Below are 26264 nucleotides of genomic sequence, written 5' to 3'. Positions count from 1 at the left end.
AAAACACTTTTAAATGTACATGTTTTGTCATGCTGTATTTCATTTATCCATTCATTGCATATACACTCATGCTGGTTCTAAGATCTATAAGATATATCTTATGGCCAGTTTTGCACTAGAGACAAAGGAAGGGAGTGGGAGGATAAAGTAAAACTAAACTACAGAATGGACAGAGAAAAAACAAACATGGAGAAAAATTTCATAGACTACCAAACCCAATTTTTGTATCTTCAAAACTATATTTTCAAATATAGAAAAATTCATTTAATTAACAAATACAAAAATAAAAAACACTAAAAAGCAGATAATGCTAGGCAATGAATATACAATAACAACAAAAGTAGTATTTGCCTTTAAGTTACTTAAAATTAAGTTGAAGTAAACTTTAGTATTTGCCACTGTAGACCTTACAATTGAGAAGTCTATTCATATTCAGTAAAGATAATGAAAATGTAATTGCATTAGCACTACTTAAAATTTAGGTCCACAAAATGCATTTTAAAATATATTTTATGTTTAAGGTTTAACTTGAACTTCATTCATTAAAAAAATATTCATCTACATTTGAAAAGTGAATTTCCAGAAATATACAGGAAATAACAAAAATAAACTTAAAAAAATAAAAATAGACTAAAAAAACTTATCAAGACAAATGTGTTAAATTACTAAATGAATTTAACCTGTAAAATAACCTCAATTTTAAAAAAACAGAAATCATTTTTATAATCACATCAAAAGATACAAATAATTAAGTTTGTTTTTTCTCAAAATTCAGTCATCAAATTAATAAAATGCTAAAAAATAATATTTCCCACATTATTAGTATTAAAAATATTCAAAGCAAAGTTAATATCCAATTTTGGGGAAGACACATAAAATCAAGAAATGCAAATATAGTTCAAATAGCAAAAAAAAAAGAACAAAAAACCTGAACAATTATCAAATAATTCAGTGACTTTAAGAATTCAAAGTTATTATATTAATTTAGTGTTAATGATCTGAATCAATCAGATGAATGTAAACTGTGAACAAAGTAGATCTAAATTCTAGAAATAGAGATATAAGCTTTAGTAACCAAGGATCTTAATATTAAATGGCCAGGGGCACCTGGATGGCTCAGTCGGTTGAGCGTCCGACTTCAGCTAAGGTCATGATCTCATGGTTAGCGGGTTCCAGCCCCATGTCGGGCTCTGTGCTGACAGCTAGCTCAGAGCCTGGAGCCTGTTTCGGATTCTGTATTTCCCTCTCTCTCTGACCCTCCCCCGCTCGCCAGCTTGCTCACGCTCTCTCTATCTCAGAAAAAAACAAAATTTTTAATAAAACAAATGGTCAATAATGCAGGAAGCTAGAAGTATATCTTAAAGAATATTAAACTTCTTAAATTCATTATTTTCCTAAAATATATGTCCTTGAGCCTGTCCAAGCTGATTACAGGAAAAAGAAAGAATGAGAAATAAACTTTCCAAGCCCAAACCCAATTTTTCCCAGGCTACTTTACTTCAATTTTCCTTAATAAACTGCCAAAATTGACAAGAAAAGAAGTGAAATGTATATTGCTTGATGTTCTGTATAAAAAATCTTTTAATAGTTTTCTATCTCCCTATTCCTGAATATTTTATATAAATGTCTAAACTAAGTGTTCTCTGACTAAACTTAAGGAATAAAAGCAAATCTTTTATTTTCTTTCATAGTTTACGTCAAGTTGGTTTCCATATAACAGCCAGTGCTCATCCCAAAAAGTGCCCTCCCATGCCTATCACTCGCGTTCCCCTCTCCCCCACCCCCATCAGCTCTCAGTTTGTTCTCAGTATTCAAGAGTCTCTCATGGTTTGGGGTGCCTGGGTGACTTAGTCGGTTAGGCATCCGACTTTCGCTTAGGTCATGATCTCGCGGTTTGTGGGTTCGAGCCCCGCGTCGGGCTCTGTGCTGACTGCCAGCTCAGAGCCTGGAGCCTGTTTCAGAGTCTGTGTCTCCCTCTCTCGCTGACCCTCCCCTGCTCACGCTGTCTCTCTCTCTCTCTCCTAGAAAATTTAAAAATATATTTAAAAAAAGAGTCTCTCATGGTTTGCTTCCCTTAAAGGCAAATCTGAAAATGTCTTAACCAATCAGTATTTATATGCTTGTTATATATGAGATTTTTTTTAAGTTTAAAATGTGGTTTTCAGGGGTGCCTGGCTGGCTCAGTCACTAAAGCATGTGACTCCTGACCTCAGATTACTGAGTTTGAGCCCCATGTTGGGGGTAGAGATTACTTGAAAATAGATAATAAGTAAAAACACAATGAAATGTACTTTCCATTCTTACTGTGTGTTGGGTTATTAAGACTAACAGATAAATTAGCAAATCATATAGAACAAAATATGATATAATGATAAACTATATGGCAAATTAAGTACTAGAGGTGATCAATAAAAGAAAATCCTAATGAAAGTCAAAACAGTCTAGGAAGACATGATTTTCTGATTTTTGTTTCTAGCTTAAAAGAGACAAACTTTCCCATTAGCTGTCTACAACAGGAAAGTAAATAATTTACTAAATTTACCTATTAAATTTCACTAAATTGAATTACTTTAAAAGCATTATATATATATAAATTGGTAAATTTCTGAACATCTTTCAGAACACATGTACTTAATAATTTCTGCAGCTATTAGCATCAATGAATGATACGTTTACAAAGTTGCACAGTCCAGTAGTAAGAACACTGGTTTTAAGTCTCACATACATGGACAAGAATTCTAGTTCCATCAATTATTTGGCTTTTTGACCATGGGCAAGTTACTTAACGATGCTGAGACTGTTTCTTCTTAAGTGAAATAAGGATAACAACAATCACTTCCAATGATTATTGAAAGGATTAAATAACACAACATATGTAAATAGCACAATGCCAGTTAGAAAAAAATAATATGTGCTTAATATTAACTCCCACATTCAAACACATTTCAAATATAGTAATAACAGAACACCAAAAGACTGAAATGCTCTGTTTTACATTTATTCTTCACCATACAAACTGATACACTGATTTTATTAGTAAAAATTAATGTGTTCAGCTTCTAATTCTGTAATGATTCTCATTCATCTCTGAGAATTTGATAAAAATGATGGACTTCTTCCTCTCAAAATACCACATATGCACAGCATTTCACATCAATTTAGGGACATTAACAGATTCCATGAAAGCTACATTGAAAGCCATGTTCTATCTAGCTATTTAAAAAAACTTAATTCAAATTAAATAAAATCTAAAAATTCAGTTCCTCAGCTGCACTGGCCACATTAAAGTGCCCAATAGCCACATAAAGCTAGTTGATAACACAGATACAGAAAATTTCTATCATCTCAGAAACTTCTATCAGATAGAGCTGTTATGAAATATCAACATGGTGTAATATATAAAACTATTTTACCTCTGTGTTTGGTTTTAAACATCTAGATACACCTCTTTTTAAAGTAGACTCTCAAGAGTACAGAGACTATGAATATTTTGCCCACAAATGAATCTTCCAGGTCCAGAACATAGTAAGTATTCAATAGGTATTTAACAGCTGACACTATAATTGACTAAATTGGTAAAGACCAGAGCTGAAAGGTGTGAACTCAAGGAGTATATAAATATGTAATTTTTTAAAAATGGGGAGGCGCCTGGGTGACTCAGTCTGTTAAGTATCCAACTCTTGATTTTGGCTCAAGTCATGATCTCAGGGTCATGAGTTCAAACTCCACGTAAGGCTCCACACTGAGTGTAAAGCCAACTTAAGATTCTGTCCCTCTCCCTCTGCTCTTCCCCTGCACCGTGTCCCCTCCCTCTCCTGCCCTCAAAAGTAAATAGTTCCCAACTTAAAAAAAAAAAGAGATCAACTTACATATACTCTCAACTAATAAACTCCTAAAGCCAATGAGGTCTCCCTGCATGCAGACTAAATTTTTTAATTTTGACTATGCGTATTGGCTAAAATATGCAAAATTTTCAGCCTTGTCTATAGCCTATTCTATTCAAGAATAGGAAAGATGCTTACTTTTAGCTAGAGTGTACATTACTCCTATATGGATTTTTCCTAGAGTAGTTAACTCATTTTTAAACAGTATGTATATATTCACACATAGTTCAACAAACAAACATTTTAAAAATTCACCAAAGTTTTAGAATTTAAAGATTATGGCACTAAAGTATTAGAAAACCTAATGTATCTTGAAATCAAGACAAAATTGCTTCTATATACAGAACAGTAAAAGGTCTAATAATAATTTTGCACTTACACTGCCACATTTTTTCTAATGGTATATTCATCCAAATCATCATCAGAGCTGCTATCAGTTGCATCAGAATCCAGACCATCTTCAACATGAGACAACAGCCCTGTAGCAGACAGTGCAAATCTTTGGATTTCTGCAGCTGTACACCGTGCAAAGCCATTTTTTGTATCACTCCACAATTTATTCTCTGCAGTCAACATGTTGACTTCTGGCTTAATTTCAGTGCATTTAGGTAAACTGCTATCCAAAACTGTGGTAGGTTCATGAAAGATCTTCATTTGGGGGAGCTGATGTTTCACAGAAAATTTCATTTGTTGACCATAGTGCTTAACAACATGCTTTGCCAGGAGCATCTGCAAATGTTTCTGAGTTCTTCTAGCCTGGCTAAGTAAAATTTTCTGTTTACTTACGCAATGAAGTAAACGAGCATTCACTTCTTCCTCTTTTTCAGCAGCTGAGAAACTAACAGGCACATTTGAGTGGCCAGGCCCAATTTTCTTTTGAGCACAGTGCAATAAACCCTTTTTAATTTCAGTATCAGTAACTTTATCCAAAAGTGCATTCTTTTGGTACCATTTACAGTTTTGCAGTTGTACTTTATCTACATTAGTGTCTTTGGTTGTATTTGAATCCAAAATAATTTGTACATCTGTCATGCACTGGCTTGTGGTATCTGACAGAGGTTCCTTTCTGATGAACTCTTCAGAACGAGAATGACAGATTTTATTAAGCTGAATGTTGCTGCCATTACACAGTATGTTTTTCAGCTTACTGCAGTTGGGTTCCCCTAATTTCCTTTGTTTGTAATTTTCACTGTATTTATTTAATGTAGAGTTAGAACTCATTAAAAGAACCGTCTGATAATGTTTTGAAGACTGAGAGGAGCCAAAATGTTTTAAATTCACAAAGTTAGTGTTAAGAGTAGGTTCAGGAGTTGGAAATCCCAGCATCTGAGACAAAGTGTCTCCCTTTAGCTTTTCATCTACAGTTCTTGGACTTTCCATGCATAGCATCTTGTCAGACTCCATGGTGCTTGGTAAAGATGAAAAGCAGATACCCTTTGTTGCTGCCTCCCTCAGAGCCGGGGTCATGGCGAATCCTGCAGATAATTACTGGAAACCTAAAATAATGTAAAAATAAATGATCAAATATCTAGAATAAAAGGTTTATGCTTATACTTTTTCCAAAGGCAACATTTTCAATGTTTCTGATTAAAATGTAAATGAAACCAAATTCCTCCTTTATTTCCTAGCTCCTAATAATATCTGTTCTTTCCTAATTCATAAGGAATTCAATAAAGACTAAACTATTCTTCACTCTGACTGTGGGCCCAGTTCCAAAAATTCCAATTCAGGTTGCACATTACCTAGCACGTGTTAGACAAATGCTTGTGGATGTGCCTCAGGACTCCTTCTTTGTTTTCTTTTCTTTTTTTTGACAATGTTTAATGAAAGGCAAAAAAAAAAAATATTCCAATCTGGAATCAGGGAATTATATTTGAAAATGTGACTTAATCTCATACTTTATGCCAAAGTAAGAATTACTTATCTTTATAAAATATAGTAAACTGCTCAAAACCTCCATTTCTCAACTTAAAGTTCATAATCTGAACAGTATAAATATTAACTAAAATACTAAATAATGTTAAAAGATGTAAGTAACTGCATTACAAAAAAAAGTATATAATTTCACAACTGTTAAAAATATTATGATAGCTAAAACCTGCTTGATCAGCAATGTGCAAACATTTTTCATGAAAAAGCATCTGTAATAATTTTTTTCCCTTTTCACAATGTAGAGTGATCAGTTATAATTATAAAAGCTGTTACTCCTGCTTGGAACATACTGGGGACTGTAACAGACGACTAGTAAAGATTAATCCTATAACTAAACAAATTTCATTGTATTTTATCAAAAGAAAAAGTGTAACCCATATAGTCTGATTAATTAAATAAGCTAATCCTATACCATTGAAAATAATGAAGACTGCATAGTGAAAAAAATCAGTATATCATTAAAAATTATGAGTTTTATAAGATATTCTGCAAATTTACTCCATAATTTTTGTTTCAATGCATGACAGTTAGTAGTCATTTAAATGGCCATGCTCTCATATCGTATGTCCCTAGGAGCTAGCTGTTAACTCTATACCCTTCACTGCTGTATAAAAACACAAGACCAATAGGGGATCCTTCACAAAGACTAGCAAAAATGATCAAAGGTCAAAAGGCATGAAAGTTTTAATGCAGTTAAAAAATATGTATACAGGCTTAAATGCAAATTATAGTCTAGGAAAATATATTGGCAACATATATTATAGAAAAGAATTCATATCCAGAATACATAAAGAACTCCTACAAATGAGGAAACTAGTTAGACACTTCACAGATGACATCCAAATGGTCATTAAATACATATTCAATCTCACTAGTAATGAAGGAATTATAGATTAATAAAGCAAAAGACCAGTTTTCCAGCCACTAAATTGAAAACAATGTTTTAAATCTGAAATATCAGTTATTATGACAATGTGGATAAATAATATTTCTCACATCTATCTGGACTATAAATTGATTCAAAATTTGACAATCTGGAAAATGTTTTTGTCACAAGTGCACAAAACAGCAGTGTTTCTAGCAGAAAAATACTCTTTCAAAGCAACCCAGATATCTAACAATAAGAGGATGCATAATAAAGCACACTGGAATACTATACAGCAATTAAAAAGAATGATCTAAATTTATATATATCAATATGCACAAATCTCAGAGTATAAAGTTAAAAACAAAAGAATGGTACAGTATATAATATGCTACCAAATAAATACAATACAAACATAAGCTCTTTTTGCTGCATCTACTGTGAGAATAAAAATTATTCTCAGTAATCAAACTGTCGACATTCCAGAAAATGCCAATGTCACTCTGAAGAGATGCACTGTTATTGTGAAGGGTTCCAGAGGAACCCTGCAAAGGAACTTCAATTACATCAATGTAGAACTCAGTCTCCTTGGAAAAAAAAAAAAGAGGCGGCTCCGAGATGACAAATGGTGGAGAAATAGAAAAGAACTGGCTACTGTTCCTACTATCTATAGCCATGATCAAGGGCATTACACTGGGCTTCCAAGATGAGATCTGTGTATTCTTCTCCATCATCAACATTGTTACTCAGAAAAATGGCTCTCCTGTTGAAATCCAAAATTTCTTGGGTGAAAATACATCCACAGGGTTTGGATGAGACCAGGTGCTGCTTGTTCAATATCTCAAGTCCAGATAGATGAGTTAATTCTTGAAGAAAATGACATTGAACTTATATCAAACTCAGTTGCTTTGATGCAACAAGCCACAACAATGAAAAACAAAGATGTCAAAAAAAAAAAGTCTTGGATGGTTATCTATGTTTATGAAAAAGGAAACTTTAGCAGGCTGATAAATAAGATCTAAGTTGTCCAGCTACAGAAACATTAAGATGCCAGATGTATTTTAGACTTGAGAGATTTAAAAAATGCAATAAAACCTGTATTGATTTGGGGGAAAAAATACAAACACAAGACCACACCATATATATGTAAGTGTGTGTGCATTTATGTGTTTACAAGAAAAAAAAAAAAAAAACAGAAAAATACCAACCAAATCCGTAATAGTATCGCACATCAGATAATTTCCATGAAACAAAACTAAAAGTGGTAGCGTAAGAGGAGTTGAGTTTCAACTACAAACTTTGGCACTTGGAGGAAAAAGACTTAAATACAAAATGAACACATGTTAATGGTTGTTAATTCTATGTGATAAAAATACAGATATTTGGGGGCACCTGGCTGGCTCAGTCAGTAATGCATGCAACTCTTAATCTTGAGGTTGTGAGTTCAAGCTCTACATTGCTTGTAGAGAGCTTACTTAAAAAATAGAGAGGTGTGGGGCGCCTGGGTGGCTTAGGCGGTTAAGCGTCCGACTTTCGCTTAGGTCATGATCTCGTGGTTCGTGGGTTCGAGCCCCGCGTCGGCTGTGCTGCCAGCTCAGAGCCTGGAGCCTGTCTCAGAGTCTGTGACTCCCTCTCTCTCTGACCCTGCCCTGCTCACGCTGTCTCTCTCTCTCTCTCTCTCTCCTAGAAATAAATAAAACATTAAAAAATTTAAAAAAAGAGGTGTTTGCCCTTTTTATACTTTACTGTGTAATGTCTCAAAAAACGTAGACATTTTTCTCTCTCCAAAGTCTACATACCTCAAAGTTACTAATTTTATGAGACATATTCTATTATCTTCTAATTTATAAACATCTACAATAGTATTTAGATAACTACACTGCTCTCTGAGGAAAACTATGTTAATCACAGATGAGGTGGTCATATTCAAAAGATACTATACTTTATCCCCTCACCCCCTACTTTTTCTCACTTGAACAAGGTGCTAGAAATATAATCAAAGTGACTAGCAGCAGGGGCAGAAGGTAAAATGTCATGAGGCAGCAGAGTTCATCTTGGGCTCTTGATAAACTAAATACAAGGGGAAAACTAAAAAGAAGGGGTAAAAAATAGAGATTAATAGTTAAGAACTAGGGTTGGTAGCAAAAAAGAAATGTAGATTTAGACAGGATAAGACACATTTATGGTAAAGAACTAGAAGAAAATGCACACAAAAAAAAACCCTCTGGTGAGATCTCTAGGATTTACTTGGTAGTATCTACTAGTTTCTAAAATGATCTTAATAATCCCCACTTCCTGGTATTCATGCCCTTTCTTCTGGAGTATGGACTGGATTTAGTGACTTGCTTTTAGCAAACAGAATGCAGGAGAGGTGATGGGATAGCACTTCTGAGACTAGGTTACAGAGACTGTGGTTTTCACCTTGTCACCCTCATTCTGGAATGCCAGCTGCCATGCTCTGAGCTGCGAAGACCCACATGGCAATGGACTAATGTCTCCAGCCAACAGCAACAACTACCGAAAGCCTGCCAACAGTTATGTGAGTGATCTGAGAGACAGATCCTTCCCCAGTCAAGCCTTCAGATGATGGAAAATCCAGCCAACACACGGAATGAAGCCTTGTGCAAAATCTTGAGCCAGAAGCACTCAGCTCAGCCATGCTTAGATTCCTGATCCACAGAAGCTGTGAAATAGACTGTTACAAAACCATAGATAACTAACACATTTGGATATGAAGACTTTTGGGTTCTAGTCTCTGGAAGCCCCACCCATTTCACAGTTCCAATTCTAGGATTTACATAAAGTGCTTCTATATTCTATTCCCAAGTGTATCCTTATAAAATTCCCAGCCTAAAGTCTTTCTACTTTGCATCCAAAAGAAACTCATAAAACTAGAAGTCTCCTGTAAATAAGAAATTAAATGATGTTTGCGTAGTTTTTTTAATGTGATATATCATATGGATTGATTTGCAAATATTAAACCACCCACTTAATGTTTAATCATAAAACATAAATGCATTTAATCCATTTTTTTAAATTATTTAAGTATGCAATAATTACATACTAACAATGTATCCTGATTATTTTAAACTTTACCACTTCTAACTTCCTCCCTATTACATAAACTAATATTTCTAAGGACCTATGAAAGCTTGGATTTATGACTACTTTGTTAACTATTACAGGCATCCCTCATTTCATCATACTTCACTTTATTACACATCATTTTGTGTATTTTGTACAAAATGAATATTTTCAGGTTGTGCATTTTGTACAAAATGAATATTTTGGTAACCCTACATCAAGAAAGTCTACCGATGCCATTTTTCCCATAGCATATGCTGACTACATGTCTGTGTCACGTTTTCATAATTCTCACAATATTTCAAAGTTTTTCATTATTATTATATTTGTAATGTTGATCTTGATTGGTGATTATGACTCACTGAAAGTTCAGATGACAGTTTTTAGCAACATTTTTTAAAATTCAAGTACATACAGTTGACCCTTCAACAATGCAGGAGCTAGGGGTGCCAACCACCAACACTGCTGAAAACCCATATGTAACTTTGACTTCTCCAAAACTTAACTACTAGAAACTTTACAAATAATATAGTCAATTAATACATTTTATGTGTTATATGTATTATATAGTAAATTCTTACACTAAAGCTAGAGAAAAAGAAGTGTTAAAAAAGTTATAAAAGAAAATACATTTACAATACTATATTTCTTGAAAAATACTGCATATAAGTGGACACACACAGTTCAAACCTATGTTGTTCAAGGACTAGCTGTATAGTTTTTGTTTTTTTTTTCAGACATAACGCTATTGCATACTTAATAGACAACCGTATAGTAAAAACATAACTTCTGTATGCACTGGAAAGCAAAAAATTAATTTGACTTTCTTTATTGCAGTATTTGCTTTGTTTTGAGGTCTAGCACTGAACTGATATTACAATATCTCCAAGGTAGGTTTATCATCAACATGAAAAATTATCTGACATGAAGCAGATGCTTGGTAAATATCTGGTGGATAAATAAGTGGTTCCCATTATACTTAGAATAAAATCCAAAATCACCCTTTCTCTGATCTACAAAGTTCTACATTATCAGGTCCCTGAATACTTCATATTCTACAGCTCTCTTCCTGGACTACCACACTCCAATAACACTGGCCTCCGTGCTATTCTTGAAACACACCAGAAAGTCCCTGCTTCAGGCACTTTGTACTTGTAATTCTCTCAGCCTGGAACAATTTTCCACAGATAAAATGGCTGGTCCCTCAATTCTTCCATATTTCTCCTCAGCAATCACCTTATCAAAGTCTTGACTTGACTAATATATGTTCAATAGCTTTAGCCCCTCAATTCATGCCATTCCATTCCCTCATACTGTTTATTATTAGTAATAGGTAGTGATAATTACCTATAATTATAGATTATAGTGATAATACTAATCACTACCTATTATTTTATTACATTCTAGTGAGGACTTTAAGAGAACTATATTTTGGTCAACATTCTAATCACCAGCACTTAAAACAATGCCTAGAACACAAAAATTGTCAGACATTTATTGACTGAATTAATAAACAAGTGAGTCATGATTTTGAACTGTGTTCAAAGATTTAGGTAGTAATAAATAGTAACAACACCTATCTTAATTATTATTTTCAAAACAACAGAATAGGAAAAGGAGAATTGCTTAAAGAGCATCTACACAAAAGTCTAACCATTACTTTACTACTAATGATGAAAGACTGAAAGCCTTTGCCCTATGATTCGTAATGACTTAAGATGCCTGTTATCACCACTCTTATTCATCCCCATACTATTGGTCTTAGCCGATGGAACAGATGAAGAAAAGAAATAAAAGGTACACATATTGAAAAGGAAAAAGTAAAACTGTTTCTATTCATGGAAGAAATGACTTTCTACACAGAGAATCCCAAGAAATCTATACAAAAAGCTCTCTGATCTCATGAGTTTACTAAGGTAGCAGAAATAAGGTCAAGATACAAACATCATTCATATTTCTAAAATGAAAAATTGGAAATAAAAAACACCATTAAAAAAATCAAGAAGACTTAAATAAATGGGAGTGATACACTGTGTTTATGTGTTAGTTTATTCACTATTGTTAGAGTGTTAATTCTTCTTAAATTTATCTATAGATTCAACACAATCCCAATCAAAATCTTGACAGAATTTTTTGCTGATATTAACAAGCCAATTCAAAAATATACTTGAAAAGGCATGGGACTAGAAACTAAAATAAGAAAAAGAACAAAGCTAAAGGATTCAAACTACCTATTCACCTACAGTAGTCAGAGTAAGTGCGACACTGGCAAAAGAATGAACACTTAATAGAAAGAATAGCTCCAAAACAAACCAGCACACATATGGTCAACTGATTTTTAACAAAGATGCAATGGCAATTCAATGTAGGAAGACTAGTTTTTTAAACAAATTGTTCTGGAGCAATAAGACAACCATATGCAAAAACCTGAAATTGAACCCATACCTCATATATGTTATATAAAAAATGGTCATATCCAATAGAATGGATCAAAGACATGAAAGTTAACTTAAAACCATAAGACTTCTAGAAAAATACACAGAAAAAAATCTCTGATACTAGGTTAGACAAAGATTTTTTTTAGATAGAACACCAAAAACATTATCATAAAGAAAAAAATGATAAACTAGACTTCCTCAAAATTAAAATACTAAAAAAATAAACATAGGGAATTACTTAAAACATAACTTAGGAGTCTCTGACATATATATGCAGAAGACAAATGTTTGAGTTACTAGAAATCAGATGTTCATACTCCCGAAAGATAAGAAGTTACCATTCAGGTTAACTTTATTTTTTTTTTTTTTAATGTTTTGTTTATTTCTAGGAGAGAGAGAGAGAGAGAGCGAGCGTGAGCAGGGGAGGGTCAGAGAGAGAGGGAGTCACAGACTGAAACAGGCTCCACGCTCTGAGCTGGCAGTCAGCACAGAGCCCGTTGCGGGGCTTGAACCCACGAACTGCGAGATCATGACCTAAGCGAAAGTTGGACGCTTAACCGACTAAGCCACCCAGGCGCCCCAGGTTAACTTTAAATAATGGTTTCAAGCATTCCATATTTTTAAACTGCATTTATTTTCAGTCAATCTTTACTTTTTATGCATGATGGACAACTGGTTAGGAGCAGATGCATACCGATTTAGAGCATAAAATGAATTCTGCAAATTCACCTCAATATTAAGCTAAAGAAATCTAGGTGAGTGATGTTGATTTGTCCCAAAAGTCCAAGTTCCTGAGTTTTCACACTACGGGTGGCAGTCAAAGGTTCAACATGCTGTAGCATTTTTCCCTCTGGAAATACATATGCTATAATGTATTGATGTGAACTCTATAGCCATAGTTTCCCTGCAACTATGTTTTTGTGCTTGCACAGAGTTTTGATGATGGTTGCTTTTTTCCTTATTTACGGGGGGGAAAAATGGCCTAAAAATTTTAAAGACTTACAAATACCAACTATAAAAAATATCAAACACATTTAAAAAATTAGTTCTAGAAGCTGTGTGTCACATGATTACAATTATTTTATAGCACTTAAAGGTATCTCCAGTATTCAGAAGTTAATTTAAAAAAAAACAAAACAGTAAGAATATCTAGCTACAAGTCATCTGCTTTTCATTTGAGTATAAAGACTGTCCATACCACAACATGTTATTTATAGAGAAGTGCTTGTGAATGGCAGCTGAAAAACAATTTCATCTTTTAAAAACAAAATAAAAACTTTCAAAAAGTTACAGAAATAAACAAGTTAAAAAAAGAAATGTTGACTTTTTAAAAGCAGAAAATGAAGAAATGGCCAACTTTGAGTCATAAATGGAATTTTGTCTATTTTTGGTAGAAGATTATTAACCTCCATTTAATATATATTCAATCTAAAACCAAACATTCAATAATTCAATTAATACACATCTATTGAGTAATATGTAACAGATGCCATCCCAGTTACTAGAAAGATAACAGTGAACATGCAAAATAAAGTTTGTATTCTCACAGAGCTTAAATTCTAGCAAAAGGTAGATAAAGAACAAATACACAAATAGGAAAATAACAAATAAAGATTCCATATTATTTTTATAAAAAATTAAACAGAGATACAGCATGCCAACATTAGGACAGGAGTTAATTTAGATCTGTAGATGAACAAAGGCCTTTGTGTTAGTGCCATCTGCTCTGAGACCTGAAATGACGACAAGCCAACTAAGATTTGGGGGTAAGAGTCTGCCAAGGAAAAATGACAACTAATAAAGAACTCTAAAGCAGGAATAAATTTGGTGTGTTTGTGGAACAAAACTAACAAATATATCCAGAACATAATGAGCCAGAGAGAAAAGTAAGAAGAAATAAGATCAGAGAAGCATATGGTTTGCAGAGACATTTTATGTAAGTCAAAGGAAAACCACTGAAAATATTTTGATTAGGTAGTAATGAGATCTAATTTACATTTTTATTTTTAAAAAATTACTCCAGCTGTTCCATAAAGAAAAGGTTTGTATGGAAGAAAGAATGGAAATACCTTGCAAGAACAGAAGCAGGGAGACAAAAAATTATTTGAAGTCATCTAAACAAGAGATGGTACTGGTGGCTTAAACTAGTGAGGTAGTAGATTTAAAAAAATGAATCTAAGATATGTTTCAAGACAGAGTTAACAAAACTTTTGTCAGCCAAGATTTCGTGGGGCCTAAAGTAAAAAAAAAAAAAGCAATTAAGTATGACTCTTAGATTTTTGGGTTAAGCAACTGAGTGGTTAGTGATGTTATTTTCTGAAATGGGGCAAACTTGGGGAAATAGGCGGTTGAGGGAAAGTTCTTTCTGGGTTTTGCTGAGTTTGAAGTACCTATTAGCCATCTAAGGGGAAGCAATCAGATAAACAAATCTAAAATTCAAGCAAAAAATCATAGTTAAAGATATTATTTTGGGGAATCATTGGTTATAAATAGTATTTAAAACCAAAGGACTAGAAGAGTTTATCTAGGGAGAGAATATAGGTAAAGAAGAGAAAGGAGCCGAGTATCAAGCCCTGGATTACATTCACATTTGGAGGGTGGAAGGCACAAAGGAGGAGGAGTTACCAAAGAAGAAGAGTCCTAAAAAGTCCAGTTAGTAATGAAAAGGAAATTCCAGAGTGTGTGGCAACTGAGATCTCAGAGTGTTTAAAAGTTTATATAAAGAAAACAGGGGCAGTTCCATTAAATTACAGTGAAGTCAAATAAAATCAGGATAACAAAGTGACATATATTAATTTCTAAGCAATATGTTGAAAAGCCTTGCTTTTTCTTAATTAAAAGTGAGTTAAAGAAATACCTAACCCCAGCTCCTCTAGCCATCCTGTCCTACCTAAGAGGGGGAAAAAAAATCCCTAAGAAGCATTTGTGCAGTTCACAACCCAGAGGCACAGGCTTCCTAAAAGATAGACCTAATCATCACACTATAGAATGCTTCCCCAACACCTTACTAAAGGCCTATTTATTGGAGTTCCTTTTACCCAATACACCATGTCCCCTTTTTCAACAAGAAATTATAAGGTATATCAAAGGATAAAAAACACAGTTTGAAGAGACAGAGCAGGCATCAGAACCAGTCTCAGATATGGTAGGAATGCTGGAATCATGTAACTGTAAATTTAAAAGAACTTAAACAACAAGCTAAGGGCTCTAAAGGAAAAGTAGATGGCATGCAAGAACAGATGCATTATACAAGCAAAGAGATGGAAATTCTAAGAAAGAATAAAAAAGGAATTAGCTAGAGATCAGTAACAGTGTAACACAAATGAGAAGGCCTTTGATGGGCTCAGTATGTAGACTGAACATGGCTGAGAAGAGAATCTCTGAGCTTGAGGATATGTCAACAGAAACTTCCAAAAGTGAAAAGCAAAGAGAAAAAAGACAAAACAAAACGAAACAAAACCCAGGGATAGAATAACCAAGAACTGTGGGACGACTACAAAATGTGTTTGGATGTAATGGGAATACCAGACGGCAGAGATGAAAAAGAAGAACTATTTGAATAACAATTGAGAATTTCTCCAAATTAATGTCAGACATCAAACTACAGATCCAGAAGTTCAGAGAACATCACACAAGACAAATGCCAAAAGTAAATTAAATAACATATGTAACTAGATAAATGAAGCACTGTTCTTAAAATTACATTACATTAAGTTATATACAACTAGTAGCACGTTTACAATAATAGTTCATCTAAAAATTTTTACTAAAAATTACTTATATATTTTTCCCACTAAAATGAAAGCCACATGAAGGCAGGGTTCGAATGTTTTCATTCAATGCTGTATCCTAGAATATTGTTTGGCACACAGCAAGCAGACCCTTAATAAGTATTTCCTCAGCTAACAGCATTAAATATGATAAATTTACAGTTGACCCTTAAACAATGTGGGTTTAAACTGTGTAGGTTCACTTATTTGAGTGTTTCTTTTTTTTCCAGTAAATACAGAACAAGTACTATAAATGTATTTTCTCTCATGACTTATTTTCTCAGGCTTATTTTATTGTAATAGAATATAGAGCACATATAACATACAAAACACGCATTAATCAGCTATTTTTGTTATGGGTAAGGCTTCCAGTCAACAGTAAGCTATTAGTAGTTGAGTTTTGGGGGAGTCAAAAGTTTTATGTAGATTTGTCACTACATGGGGTGTCAGTACCCCTAACCCCACGTTGTTCAAGGGCCAACTGTACTTTAAAATGTCAAGGAAGGGGGCACCTGGGTGTCTCAGTCAGTTAACTGTCTGACTTTGGCTCAGGTCACGATCTCATGGTTCGGGAGTTCGAGCCCGCATCAGGCTCTGTGCTGGCAGCTTGGATCCTGGAGCCTGCTTCGGATTCTGTGTCTCCCTCTCTCTCTCCACCCTCCCCTGCTTGCACTCTGTCTCTCTTTCAAAAATAAAAAAAAACAAAAACTTTTTAATGTCAAAAAAGGAGGTTCATGAGATTTTACTATGAAATGAGTCTTAAGGCTCGGAAACATTAGTATAGAACACTGCTGTCCAACAGGAATATGATGTGAATTACATATTTAATTTTAAATTTGCTAGTAGACATATTTTAAAAAGTAAAAACCCGTGAAATTAATTTTAATTCCATTGAACCCATTATACACAAAATATTATTTCAATCTGTAATCAATATAAACATATCTTGAGGAGAAATCTGATGTTTTGTATGTGTGCTAAGTCATAAAATCCAGGGTTTTTTACATTTAACATGAACTCAATTTGGACTAGCCACATTTTAAGTGCTTGATAGTCACATGTGATTAAAGCCTACCTTACCGGACAGTACAAAGTATAAAGTATACAGTCCCCCTAAGTAAACAGGAATCAACCATTAGCTAAAATATTACAGTCCCCAAAGGTCTTAGCTAAACGTATTGTTTAGTATTTTTAGACATCAATAATATTTTATGTTAGTCAAAAATATGGAAAAGGCAAATCCTTAAAAAAAGCTTTTTAAAAAGGATCTTGATCTTATAAATATCTAGTTTCTAATTATCCTGGTTTCTAATTATTCAGTTTCTAATCATGCATATAATTATGTGGGGAAAAAAAGCATTTAAATCTTAGCTAAATCTAAGAAATTTCTTTCTAGCTGCTAAAAGACTGTACTATATTTACTCTAGGCACCATTTATTTCATATGCACCTAAAATAACCAGGCAAAACAGGCCCCTCTTCTAAGAGTTTCATATATAGAACTTCAAAGAACCTGAAACAGATAAAACAGAGAAAAACTAAACTCCTTTTGGTCACAACATAAAGTAAAATATTAAAGCAAACAGGATTTAAGAAACAAAACTGCAAGCTAAGGAATGAACCAGTACCCTTTCAAAGAAAGTAACTAGTCAGATTATTCTGATTATCTGTCAAGGAGCAATTGTCCTTGATAATCCAAAAATCAACTGTTTCCTGAGCATAAATTTTCACTTCTATGTTTTTACAACAAAGTTTTAACTTACATTTCAATTTGAACATTATTAATTAAATACCTTAGCACATCCAAGCCCAGACATTTTGTGTGTGGCAAAAAAAAAAAAAAAAAAAAAAACTAACCTGTTATAAATGTGTTACATATAATCCACTTAGTAAATAACCCTACAGTGAACAGTCCATTTTTCTAAAAAATACCAACCAGAGAAAACTGCAGTAAAACAAGCCAAAGTTTATGCCTTTTTTTAAGTTTCTTTTTTTTTTAAGTTTATTTATTTTGGGGGGGGAGGGCAGGGAGGAGTAGAGAGACAGAGAGAGAGAGAGAGAGAGAGAGAGAGAGAGAGAGAATTCCAAGCAGGCTCCACGCTGTCAGCACAGAGCCCAATGTAGTGCTTGAGTTCAAGAACCAAGAGATCATGACTTGAGCCAAAATTAAGAATCTGAAGCTTAACTGACTGAGTCACCCAGGTGCCCCCCAAAGTTTATGCCTTTAAATAACATTTAAAAACCACTAAGAATCAAAACGTTTTGTCTTTTGTTTTGGCTATATTAAGCTTCATTATTATATATAAAATCAAATGAATTCAGTAAAAAAAAAGTCTGTATAAAGTCTACATAAAGTCTGTATCATAAATTCTAACTTTTGGTCTATAATTTAATTCAACACATTCATTGTGAATTAAGGAAGAAATTAGTTGCTATATTTACCACAAATAAAAAGCTTTGCCCTGGGGTGCTTGGGTGGCTCAGTAAGAATTAGGCTTCGGCTCAGGTCATGATCTCATGGTTCGTGAGTTTGAGCCCCAGCTTGAGCTCTGTGCTGACAGTTCAGAGCCTGGAGCCTGCTTCAGATTCTGTGTCTTCCTCTCCTCCACTTGTGCTCTCTTACAAATAAACAAACATTAAAAAAATTTTTTAAAAACCTTTGCCCTTATGTCTACAAAACGTTTCCATTAGTAATTTAATCTTTATTTATAAATCATACATATTTATGAATTTAGCATTAATTAAATGTAAAACAGTCCTGTAGACCTCATGAGATATTCTAAATATGTCATCCCTCAAAATTTGCATGTACATAATGAGATATTTATGATGTCAATAATTACTGAGTTGATGCCAACACTAGGCAGATCAAATCTTTACAATATATAAGTCACATATACCAAATAACTTTTAGCATGCATTCTTAAAAAAATAAATATATAAAAGTTTGCTAATCTAGGAGTGCGTGGGTGGCTCAGTCAGTTGAGCATCCAACTGCTGATTTGAGCTCAAATCATGATGCCAGGGTTGTAAGATTGAGCCCCGTGTTGTGCTCCACACTCAGTGTGGAGCCAGCTTGAGATTCTCTTTCTCTCTCTGCCACTCCCCTGCTCCCACACATGCTCTCTTTCTGTCTAAAAAAAAAAAAATTTTTTTTAAGTTTGGTAATCTAGTCTATCTTCAGAATTGACTGATAATTTAGACAATTTAGATTAGAAGAACCATCCTTTCTCCTAAAAATGAACATTAAACATTAAAAGCTAAATCTGATTTTCTACCCCCTAAAATACTCCAGACTTTGACTATGATTTATATTCTAGCACATGTATGTGTATTACATAGAGTCCATGGAAAATATCCTATTCAAATCTACCCAGAACATTAATTTACTTTTTTACCTGGAATCTGGATAATCCCAGTTCTCTTAAATGCAGTAACACAAACTAGGAATTACAGTATCACAAATAAGGTAGACTCATCTACAAGTTTAAAACAATAAAAACTACCAACAGCATTTTGAGAGGAGAATCCTGAAGTAGAGAAAAAAGTTATTTTCCACAGTTACAACTTAAATGTGTGTCAGACAGCTGATCCATTATAAAAGGTGGAGAAAGAAAAGGAAAAAAAAAAAGACAAATTCTTAGCAAAGTATGAGAAGCTCTTTCAAATATTACTAAAATACTTGAAAATTCAAAATTTTTAATTTATAACTCATAAAGAAAAATTCCAATTAAAATAATAGAAATAAAGAGTTTATACTGGTATAATTTTACTCCTCAGAAGTATAGGAATTAACGGAAGATATAAATATAAAAAAGAGTGTCATGTTTTTAAGATTTCTTTGTTACATAGAGGCATTCTCAATTTACAGCAGAAAACACTGCAGTAATTGGCATGACCAGGGTACAGTTGGCTCAGTACTTTGTACTCAGTAATGTTTACAGCAAGAACTTCTTCCACTTTGAAAACTATCCCTAAAAAGGAATTCTCTTTGAAGACTAAAGGAATTTAATTAAAGATAAAGCCACTTGGGTGGCCACATAACACATCAAACAGATCATACTTCAAGCAGAATTATTACTATTCAGTTATAAGCGCATGACTCATAGGAATATAAATGAAGGTTTTTTTTTCTGTGTATATCCGCTTGGATCCAGAAATTTACATTTAGAAATACACTATCACATTTGCTTCGATTTCATGTCGTTAAACGATGATTAATGGTCCACTACCAAATATTTTTTAAATTACTTTGAAAAACATGTTTGAGAATTCTTGAAATTATAGGACTGGAAACAGACAATAAATACAAGGTTTATTACAAATATTAATAAAACCTCAATATTAAAATTGAATGCATTTCCCCCCAATTCTGCAGTACTTAGAGAACTGTCACATCTGTGTAAAAATAGAACATGCTTCTACAAACCTAAAAATATTATCAAGTTTTAAAAACCTTCATTATGAACAGTCTTCAGATTTTCAATATAGACTGTCTACAGGCAAGTACAATATTACCATTTTATTAACATGTGCTGGTTGTTTATCCTACATGGAATAAGGAGCACAGTTCACTGAACTCTCTCATTAAGACAACATTTAAGAGGAAAAAAAACAAAAAGGAATCATATGGCAATGAAACATGCTCCTTGCCTTTCTAAATTGAACATAAAATACAGAAAGTAACGTAAGATTGTGTTGACAATTCAGGGTCATCCCTACATACAGCGTTCCATTTTTGTACTGTAATGCAGTCAGGACTTTAGGCTAGAGGTAGAAGACGGTACGCTTTCAAGTCAGTAAACTGGTTGTTAAGTCCCTACTGCCTGTCACTTCTGTTGCAAGTAGCCCCACTCCTTGCAGTTTATAACTTGAGGAACTCAACCGGTAAACAATCCTAAACACAATTCTAAAACCAAAAGAAACTGCTTTCTGTCCCCCTACAATCTAATACAGTATAGACAAATGCAGAAGGACGTGAGAAGAAAATAACTGAATAAATGAAAATAGATGACACGTAAGGTTTATGTAGTAGGTTAAAGGCAGTAAAAGGTATTACAGGCAACAGTAGGTGGACTATCAAGAACAATGTGAATAAAACAAATACACTTTAGGCAGTAGGCTTTAAAAAAATAATAATAACCCAGTAAAGGCTACCTGTGAAATCAGAATGATCAGAATGAAATTTCTAAAGTGAACTCCATACAAGATAGATAAATGAATAAAGGAAATGAAATAGTTTAAGTTATCACGATAAATAACATAAAAACTGGATGGAGCTCTTGGATAATGTAGCAGTTGAACAATGAGAAATCACTGGACCTTTTAGTAGACAACTCTGAGAGGATCAGTGAGTCCCCCCGCATGAAGGGAGAAGTACTGTAATGAATCAATCAATAACGGTACATTGCCAACAATGTACTGGTAAACTGAATAAGACAAAAAAAGAAGACCTCATTTCTTGATCTTGCAGAGGTCAAAAAGGTAAATATTAATAGCCAAATGGCAAGTATTCACTGAGTATCCACTTTGTGATTCGCAGCTTGTCAAAAACGAAATATATTCTCCTTCGAGCAGCTTACACTAAGTTAGGAAAATAAAATATATAGGTCACAGACATCAGTGGAAAAAAAATTAATGCAAATTAAAGCAAGACTTTTTGTTTCAATACTAATAACTAGAAGATGAACAAAGATATAATGGGAGGATGGCTCATACACTAGATACACTGTATCATACTAGATACGACATTCTGGAAGGTAGTTTGATGTTAAAGAGCCTTACACACACACACACACACACACACACACACACACACACACACACACAGACTTTGACCTAGTAATTTCTCTTTTACAAACCTAAAGGGAAAAAAGTTTTCAAAGATTTTTTTAAAAGGTGATTCTCTGCAGTGAAGTTTATACTTCAGCAAAACATCCCAAACATCTGCCAATAGGAAAAACTTTAAATATGATAGTTACACGATATAATTTTAGACAACCAAAAATAATTTTTCAAAGACTAATGACACTGGAACATTTATGAGGTAGACTTAAATGAAAACGCATGCACCCAGTTATAGGGAAAATACACCAATATTGTGAGAGAAACACATGTATTTTTCTTATTTGAACTCATCTTTATTTTCCAAATTATTTTATAATAAGAGTAAGTAAGCAACTGCTATTTAGAAATGGCACGTATGACACACAAAAAATAAATGTAAAAAATAAATGTGATAGAACTGGCCTGGATTTTTAAAAAATCACGTAAAAATTCTAGAAGGGCTGGGGAAGAAAACTAATGACTATCTAGGTTAAAACTACAGAAAAATGATGGCAACCTTGACACTGATCTGAGTAATCAGGTGACAAGTGGGGAAGAATCAAAAATAATAGTTACAACAGACTTTAAATATATTCAAATACATCTTATTTCATGATCCATTCACCGTTTATACTCTTCCAGTATGCTGGATTAGAAAGACCTGACTTTTGCTATAAAACCGTATTACTTAGCAACTTCTGTATTTGTAATGCTTGATAAAGATTGTACACCACTTTTACTAACACGAGGTATTTAATTATCATAACAATCTCTTAAAGCAGGGATAGTATTATGAAACGATTTGCAAGACGAAACAAACATTGAGATCAGAGGGGTTGTGACTTGCCCAAGAAAACGGCTAGTTAGAAACTGGAAATAGCAGAAACCACTCCATGCTGAACCTCTTTCTCAAGTAATCTACATTCCAGAACACTGAGTTTTCCTCCAATATTCACTTATTTTTAGAGACTCTTTTACCTAGTCAACAAACATCGCCAGTTTTGTCTGCAGTATTGGTTAATATCTCGTATGTTTAAGTGGTAACAAAACTGCCCCAATCCTGCATTTTAAAAACATTCCTACCGACTCAAGCTCAGCACCAAGTTAAGCAAACTGAGTAAGACAAAGTAAGTTACCCTCTTAAACCTCACCAGCTGACTAAAGTTTGGGGAATCAAAAAAGAATGTGCTTCCCTCAGTTAAAAAAAAAAAAAAAATCAATCTCCAAAACCCCCCACCTCCCCGCGCCGCGCCCCACAGCTGATCCGAGGTAAAGGATGGAGTGGATCCGCCGGCCAGGCGGCCAGGGAACCAAACACCAATTTTCTCAAAGTTAAGAAAGCATTACAAGAAGGTCCATCCAGTGCCTTCTCTCTTGTATGCACAGCTAGCCTCTTCTTTCTTTAATGACTAGAAAACCGCTTTGGATTTCTTGCTACTAATCACCGCATAGCCTCAAATTTTCCAGCAACGTCGGTCACTTCGGAACACCTAGAAGCGACACAAACTTGGAAAACACCATTCCTCAATAATTGTCTACACTCCTCTCCAGCCCATCTAATTCCAAAGACCAGATCAACGTACGCCTGAAACAAAGTACAAAATAAAGAAAATAAGGGTCACATGTAACACAGACAACTCCGCTTCACAGCTCTCCCAAAACAGCCGTCACCACACCCTCACCCGGAGAGGAGCGGCCGCTAAGCCAAGGGGCGGGCCCAGGAAACCACGTGTTCTGCCTTCTGCGCACGCGCCAGCCAAAACAAAAGGGAGGCCTGCCAAGCCCCGCCCCTACCCCACGTGACCGCGCCTGGGTCCGCCCCCCACCCCTCCCTCCACTCCTTCTCTCCCCTCCCCTCAGCTTCTGCCAAGGCTGTTAGGTTTAGCCGTTTAAATTTGGCTGCGGTCCGACCCCTGCCCTAGAGCGCGATCCTGTGCCGGGACCCAGAGTCCAACAGCTCAGAGGATTCGGGGGGCGACGGGGCTGCCGTTCGGCTGCCGGGCCCGCAAGTCCACCCAGCAGTCTTCTCCGCTCTCCCCTCCCCGCGCTGCCGCCGTCCCCGGCAGAGGAGACCCACCCCCCTCAGCCCGCCGCTGAGACGCCGGCCACTCGCCTGCTGGGGCGCCCTGGCTCCCCTCCGCCGCCGCACCTTCGGTCCGGCCGTGGTGGGGGCTGCTGAGGTGATCTCTAGCTGCCCGCCCGCCTCCCCCCACCCGGGGCGCCGCTGACTTGTCTCCAGAGCGCGCCCCGCTCCCGCCCCGGCCGCCGCCGCGGTTTAACAGTCCGCCCGCTGCCCGCAGCTCCGGGCGGCTCGGGGACGGTACCCCGCCGGGCAGTGGGCGGGGCGCAACGCCAGCCAATGGCAGCGGGGGAGGGGAAGCGCCATGCAAATGAGCGCGGGTGGCGGGGAAACCCCGGCAGGGGGCGGGGCCTGCATAAGCGTCTCGGAGCGTTCTGGAAGAGGCGGGAGCGCAACGCCCGAGCCCTGGTGCAAAGGCGCGGCAGCTCCCTAGGGGCGGGTTCCGGGTCGTTCTCGTTTCTTGCCGCTTCCCTTGCCAGCGGGGAGCAGGCGCGCGCGGACACACACACACGCACGCGCACACACACACACACACACACGCCAAAAATACGAGCGGGCGACAGGCGCGCGCGCACGCACACACACACACACACACACACGCCAAAAATACGAGCGGGCGACAGGCGCGCGCGCACGCACACACACACACACACACACGCCAAAAATACGAGCGGGCGGCTTCCCGCCCTTGCTTTTCTATTTCTGTACCACCGTGACAGGAAAAGCAAAGCGAAGGGAAAGTCGGGCTGCTTTACGCCCTCCCGCCCGCGCTCAGGCTGCGCTGGCTCCTGGCGTCCAGACCATCCCGTCTTGCGGCTCGAGGGGCAAGTTTTAACAAAGCTTTGTCACAGTTGCCAAATCTGTAAGTCTCCTTGCATTTGCTTGCATACGTGCTCTGCGCTCAAATCCAAAGTCGTAGTTCTGTACGACCCCCGAGAGGCTCTGAAATAAGGTGACAAAGCTGTCCTGAATCCAGCTGGGTGGTTTTCTGGTAAAAATGAGGAGCCGCTCGCTCGAGCATTTTAAAATGTGCACAAAGCTGGTTTGAGTGGCGTTAGAGTTAACGCTACTGCAGTAGTGCAAATAAATAAACCGGGTTTTGTGTGGAGATTGTTGGCCAGAGACACAAAACATTTCTGAATCTTGCACCTGGCCCAGGGTTCCACTCACTACTAAACTACACGTGGACATTTCCCCAGCTGCGTACTTTAAAAAAAAAAAAAAAAACTTTTTAAAATATAACTCCTCATGTGATAAGTTTTCTCAGGTTTTCTTAAGCTTCTAATTTACACATAAATAAAGCACGCTATAATTTTAGCTACAAAAAGACAACTGGCATTATTTCAACCTTATTAATTGAATAAGATCATGGGGGGAGGGGAGAATCTAAGGAATTGGAGTTATAATGAAGCATAAGGCATGATACAGATTACTGGAATTAGAAAATAACGGCCTCGTTCTCGATTTTTCTGCAATAACTTTTTATGACAAGCTGCATTTATAGCAGAGAATACTTTCTAAAAATCGCTCATGACAATAATTGCACCTTCATATGGGGTAAGGGAAGATTGATTTACCTTCCTTGGAAAAAAATGGTAAGCGAATGATGATTTGTGAAAATAGTTAAATCAATACTTACTGAATATTTACTATTCAAAAGGTTGTCCTTGTCCCTTTGGCCAGAAATGCAAAAATTAGACCATAAATATTTTATTTATTTTTAAAGTTTATTTTTGAGATCGTGAAGAGAGAGGGGCAGAGAGAGAGGGAGGGAGAGAGAGAATCCCAAGCGCGCTCCTAGCCACCAGCACAGAGCCCCTTGTGGGGCTGGAACTCAGGTAACCGTAGAATCGTGACCTGAGCCAAAACGGAGTTGGAACCCCAACCGACTGAGCCACCCAAGAGCCCCTAAAATGTTTTATCTTTTAATTAACAGTCTGAGAAGTCAAATCAGTGTTGAGATAGTTAAAAGGAAGATTTTTAATTTGAGCTGTATATTTTTAAAGACTTTAGGCAGAGAAGAAAGTAGGCATCAATCAGGAGATAGTATCTTTGAGTTTGAGTAGAGGTTGTGTTTATGATATCATTGGGCTTGAAAAGTACATGTCAACTAGATTGAGTAAATCTTGACTAGCAGAAATTCAGATTTTAACCTGAAGGAACTGTAGTGCACTCAAATGACTTGAGGATACAGTTTTATTTTATGAAATAATTATCATTTACTACAACAAAGTATTCATATACTTACTGTTTAATGCACATGTTTTGTGATGGGTATTGGAGATACAGCCATAAACAAAGTTCTTGTCCTGGTGGAATCTGTAGATGATAGTAGAGGCATTAAGCTTTGTAATTATATAAGTCATCATTCAGAAGGCATTTTACA

General features: G+C 35.8%; 1 protein-coding gene across 2 annotated transcripts in view; it reads right to left on the bottom strand.

Moving 5' to 3' along the window:
- The window catches only part of KANSL1L (KAT8 regulatory NSL complex subunit 1 like), a 137906-nt gene extending 113912 nt beyond the window's left edge, over nt 1-23994 (bottom strand). For both annotated transcript variants that reach the window (XM_039249978.1, XM_039249979.1), the window contains exons 1-2: nt 23912-23994; nt 4264-5380 (exon numbers count right to left, since the gene is read on the bottom strand). In XM_039249978.1, the coding sequence (XP_039105909.1) occupies nt 4264-5351 (1088 nt within the window). In that variant the 5' untranslated portion in view covers nt 5352-5380; nt 23912-23994. The remainder of the gene's footprint in view (nt 1-4263; nt 5381-23911) is intronic.
- Between the last annotated feature and the right edge of the window lie 2270 nt (nt 23995-26264).

The sequence above is a fragment of the Hyaena hyaena genome, unplaced genomic scaffold (assembly GCF_003009895.1).
Source record: "Hyaena hyaena isolate Hyena2069 unplaced genomic scaffold, ASM300989v1 scaffold_353, whole genome shotgun sequence".
Lineage (NCBI taxonomy): Eukaryota > Metazoa > Chordata > Mammalia > Carnivora > Hyaenidae > Hyaena > Hyaena hyaena.
The sequence above is the reverse complement of the archived record's forward strand: the minus strand, read 5'-3'. Positions and strand labels throughout refer to the sequence as shown.